The sequence below is a fragment of the Dendrobium catenatum genome, unplaced genomic scaffold (assembly GCF_001605985.2).
Source record: "Dendrobium catenatum unplaced genomic scaffold, ASM160598v2 fragScaff_scaffold_156, whole genome shotgun sequence".
Taxonomy (NCBI): Eukaryota; Viridiplantae; Streptophyta; class Magnoliopsida; order Asparagales; family Orchidaceae; genus Dendrobium; species Dendrobium catenatum.
In genome coordinates, this window is record NW_021318618.1 from 8,247,634 (window position 1) to 8,252,762 (window position 5,129).

Sequence of the window (5,129 nt, forward strand, 5' to 3'; positions counted from 1 at the left end):
TCGCTACAGGAATCCATCTTAGCCAACTAATCCATAATAGTATATATTTTCGGTTCATGAACACAACTGCATTATTGAGAATGTTTATTCAAGAAGCTTCCAACTAAGACGTTGGATCTTATCCAAATGATGCCTTTATGACAGAAGATACCTACGTTTTATACAAAAAATAATTCACATATGATCTCATCTTTTTTCAATTGAAGCAGGAACTATTCCAACTATGCGGGATTGAAGGAAAATATCAGAAGAATAGAGAGATAAAAGGAAAATATTGATATTTCTTACAGAATATTCAAAGGAGTACAAGTGTTGAGAGTATATGCAAGCAAATAAAATGGATATGATTTCATGTACCTGTAATATGCGTGCTACAAAGAAGAACAAAAGAACAGCTGCCCTGTGATATTTACATAGCTTTTTTTGGCTTTGAAATTCTTCATGTGCAGAGCTGACTATGAAGGTATTTAAGATTATGTGCAAGGAAGAATATTTAAATCTTTAGCTGTTTATTCCAGAATTAGAGAGATCCTTCGAATGATACTTGAAGGTGAGGTCTTCTAGCTGGTTGAGCAGAAGCAGCGGCTATGCCTTGAAGCAAATTGATTACATCAACTGTGTCATCGAGGTAGTACTTTGCCTTGCTTGGTTTCTTGCCAACTGTGCAGGCAAATACATCAGAAATTGCGGGAAGAGAAGGCTCGGTCGTCGGGGAACCCATGATAGCCTCGAACATATCTTCATCGGATCGATCGTCGCCGATACAAAGAACGAAGTCCGGTGGCTTCCCTCTATTCGACATGGTCGAGATCAGATTCCGCACAACTATGCCTTTGCTTATGCCCTGCGACATTACAGAACAAATGATGAAGAAACAATGGCGGGTTTAAGAAAACCAAGTCAATAGTAATGGCTGAGGCCAGCTGTATATGAAAGTTAGATTATGAACCTAGAGAAATTCGGTAGCCAATTAGAGGGCAGAACTTATCCACAAAGGTTTATGGTTGTTAGAAAGGAATCAACAAATGTCATTCAGAACAGAAGAAAGGCAATAATTGTAAACACTGGTACAACAATAGGTAGGGCCTGAGAATGATTAATTATTTTACGTTTATTTTGATTCATATTTGTCTTGCTGAATAAGACTGACCACCTTTTTAAGCGAGGTGAAAAATAAATAAAATTAAAAAAAAATGGAGAGAAATTCAATTATATAAATATACCTGAGGGTTTACTTCCAGAATATGTTGGCCTCTCTTAACAACTACAGGTTCATTAGCAAGAACATTCTCCAAGTGATCAAGGAGTTCTTTTGCTTGGCAGGAACCAAAGTCTGGATCAGCTTCCTGATGGTGCCAAACTAGAGCGGTTTCTTTGTGTTCAATATAGGAGCCATCTGTTGCTTCTGTGTAATGCCTCATCACTGGTTCGGCGATCCTTTTCCACTCCAAGTCAGAAGCCACGTTGCAAGACTCCCATGGTGAATCTCGGCACCATCTACAGTAAATGAGAACAAGTCAGAAAAATAAAGCATTGATCAGCAATGAATTACGTGTTAAATTTTCTGTCCATATATACTAATTCTTGCAATTCAATCAAAATGAACAGTAAGATAATTAATTAATGCCCTTGGTTGGCAATGCACGGAAGTAGCTGGATTCAACTTTTGATTTATAGTGGAAGGGAAAATTGGCAATATGAGAAGCACGAAAATGGCTAAGTTCAAGATCAATTGAATTCTTGAGCATATTTTAAGTGTTTAATAATGGTAAGACTCTACTTAATTCATCCTATGTTCATAATAGGATGTTGTGATGAGATCATCAAGCCTATGATTTCATGTTATAAGGAATTAAAGACTGAATTAATCTGATAAACAAACAACAATATAAGTTTAGGGTTTTAATTGCAAATGAGATTCTCCCTCGTTTTTTACCGTTTTTTGTTTAAAACACTCTGAATTAAGGAAAATAAAGAGGACATCCTAATCAAAATTTGGTTAAGGATAAGTTTTAAAATTAATAAATTTGTTTTCAGATAAATACAATATAAAATGATTAATTATATGATCCAAAATTCATACCAAATTTTGGTTATTCAAAATTTCTCCCAGAATTAATATACTGAATAAAGATAGATTTCAAAATGCAAAGAAATACCTTGTGAAGTATCCATGCTCAGCAGAGATTCCTAACTTCAGACAAGAATCAAACCACTTGCTCAATGAATCTTTCCCTCTACCGCTAACCACAAAAACAACATTCTTCTCATCAGAGCATAAGCTATTCAGAACATCAATAACCTTCTTGCTTGGGGTCTTATCGATCGAGCTCTGGGGCATCATCGTCCCATCATAATCCAACAATATCAGCCTACTGCTCGTCTTCCTGTAAGCAGAAACTAAATGCTCTACTGACAGCTTCCTAAAGTTGGGACCTAGCGCAACAACCCTAAAGCTCAACCCAAAGCCAATGCCCCAACACCTTTTTGTGAAATGATCCTTACAAGCTCTCTGCAAGTCCCGATCAAATGACCTTGCCCAATATGTAACATCATGAGAACTAACGTACTTATAGTGCTTGTCGTGCCTCAGCTGCTTCTCAGTTTCTGGCATGGTGATTGCCAAGTTCATTGCCTCGGCCCCAGCTTCCACATTCCACGGATTAACCCTAATTGCTCCACTCAGTGATGGCGAGCACCCAATGAACTCTGAAACCACAATCACACTCTTCTTTGGGAAATTCTCCAATGCCGGGCTCCATTGACGACAAATGGTGTACTCATAAGGTACCAAGTTCATCCCATCTCTTACAGGACTGACGACGCAGCAATCAGCAACAGCATAATAAGCAACCTTCTCAACGGTAGTTAAAGGGCCACCATCTAGCAACACAATGGGATTGTACCCAGGAGAGCCGAATTTCTCATTAATCCTCTTCGCTAGAGAATTTGTCTCCTCCTGCACCTCCTGTATGTCCTTCCCCTGGCTCCGGGCAGGGTTGGCAATCTGCACTAGAACAACACGGCCACGAAGCCCAGGATTGTCAGCCAATAGCTGTTCCATTGCCAAAAACTTCAAGCCGATTCCTTTGAATATATCCATATCATCAACACCAAGAAGCAGTATTCTATCTTTGTAATTAGCCATCAGTTCCTGGACCTTGGATTGGGATTCGGGCGAGGAAATCACGGCCTCCAGTTGCCCCATGTCAACACCTGCAGGGAGAATCTTAACGGTAACAGTTCTTCCATAGTACTCTATACCAATATACCCGCGCTTGGATTCATAGTGAAGGCCAAGGAGGCGAGAACAGCAAGAGAGGAAATGACGAGCATAGTCAAAGGTATGGAAGCCGAGAAGGTCGGTGTTGAGAAGGGCCCGGAGCAACTCCTCTCGAACAGGGATGGTGCCGAAGATTTCCGAGGAAGGGAAGGGGGAATGGAAGAAGAATCCGAGCTTGATTCGTGGGGAGCGCTTGCGGAGGAAGGATGGCAGGGCGAGGAGGTGGTAGTCGTTCGCCCAGACAAAGTCGTCGTCAGGTGAGACAACCTGCATGACGCGGTCAGCGAAGAGCTTGTTGGCGGAGAGATAAGCAAGCCATAGGCGGCGGTCGAAGCGGAGGCCACCTTGGACTGCGGGGGAAAGAGGAAGGAGGTAGTGGAGAAGAGGCCAGAGATAGTGCTTGCAAAATCCATGGTAGAAGCTCTGGTGTAGGTCGGGGGGCAGGAACACGGGGACGCAGTGGAACCTATCGGAAAGTATTTGGGCGACCTCGTCCTGGTCGGCCGGGTCTATCTCAGCACGGAGGGTGCCAACGTGGATGACGTCGGAGGAGGAGGAGGAAGAACCGCCAGGAAGGCCGGAACGGAGCTGGAAGGCGAGGGCGTCGAGGTCCCAGGAGAAAGACCATTGGCCGGAGATGGGGTCACGAGCGGCGTGAAGGGGGAGATGATTATTCACGATGATGCGTCGCTCCTTCATCGGAGAGGGAGAGAGGGGGCCACCCGAAATGGTAGAAGAGTCGTCGGCGTAAGCGTCGGAGAGGATGCCGGGGTACGTCATGACCCGAGGGAGGCGGGCGGGGGGCGGTGGGGGAGCGGCTAGGTCAAGAAGATCAGCGTATGAACGGGAAGGCATGGCGCAATTTAGGATTAAAATTAGGGTTAGGGTTTACACTTGCGGGCGTCGGAGTAGAGCGGTGAACGCGTGGAGAAGGAAGAGGAGCAGGAGGCCATTCGGGGAAGAAGAGAAGCGCGTCTCGGCGCATATATGTTGGGGAGTAGTGATGTGGGGACCGAAAGGTATGGTTACCGAGAAGATCGGCTGGCGATGGCCGGTAGCCTTTAGTGGGGTGACCGGGAGAAAGAGGTTAGCGGATAAGTTGGGACTTGGGTGGCGTGGGGTCGACTCATGGGGACCGGTGGGAGTGGCGATGGGTTTTCACAGAAACCACGTGGGTATTTCTATTGCCAGTTAGGATGAGTTGGGAGTAGAATAGATGAACCGTGTAGAACGGGTAACATTAAGAGCTTTTATCAAAAAAATTAATTTTCTTTATCAAAAAAATTGGATAAAGTTTTATTACACTCATCATATTTAAATAAATTAATTGTAACAAAATATTTCTCTTCATCATAATTTTAGGAAACTAATAAAAAATAATCATCAGATAATGGCGGTGACAATCGCATCTGTTTTGTAATGTATTTGGAAATAATTCAAATTAGAGAAATTCCAAATAAACTAAAAATGCATTGCTTGAGTAATTTGAAATGCACTTTTTTAACACTCTGAATTACTTTACATCTTAAATGCATGCAACCAAACAACCCTGAAAACATTTAAAACTTCAAATCCTACGAACAATACCAGCCTTAATTTTCAAGGGGGGCAAACTTATAAGTAAATGTTGGTATTGCCTAGAATTTGACTCGACCGTTCCCAACAAGAAAATAGGTCAATAGACACTCATATTTATTCATATTCTTAATCATCGCATGCTTCACAGATATATTAGGAGTCCAAAGAGGCAACGCCCCCTAATAGGATTCGACTATTTGTGGAATTCAAATGAATAAATAAAATCATTAATTATATTTATTAGGGTCAATTGCCCAAAGACCGTAGT

General features: G+C 42.4%; 1 protein-coding gene across 1 annotated transcript; it reads right to left on the minus strand.

Moving 5' to 3' along the window:
• Positions 1–253: 253 nt before the first annotated feature.
• Positions 254–4,252, minus strand: LOC110098996 (probable alpha,alpha-trehalose-phosphate synthase [UDP-forming] 9). Its single transcript, XM_020825981.2, has 3 exons — positions 2,160–4,252; positions 1,224–1,497; positions 254–844 (listed from the first exon to the last, which is right to left on the minus strand). Exons 1-3 carry the CDS (start codon positions 4,136–4,138, stop codon positions 521–523), a joined length of 2,577 nt encoding a protein of 858 aa, XP_020681640.1. The 5' UTR covers positions 4,139–4,252; the 3' UTR covers positions 254–520.
• Positions 4,253–5,129: the final 877 nt, after the last annotated feature.

What these genes read in the sequence shown, in the direction of transcription:
- LOC110098996 (XM_020825981.2), bottom strand. Translation starts at nt 4,138, where the DNA reads ATGCCTTCCCGTTCATACGCTGATCTTCTTGACCTAGCCGCTCCCCCA. An exon ending in GAGCATGGATACTTCACAAG is followed by an intron (nt 1,498 to 2,159) that starts GTATTTCTTTGC and finishes CATTTACTGTAG; the next exon opens with ATGGTGCCGAGATTCACCAT. An exon ending in TTCTGGAAGTAAACCCTCAG is followed by an intron (nt 845 to 1,223) that starts GTATATTTATAT and finishes GTAATGTCGCAG; the next exon opens with GGCATAAGCAAAGGCATAGT.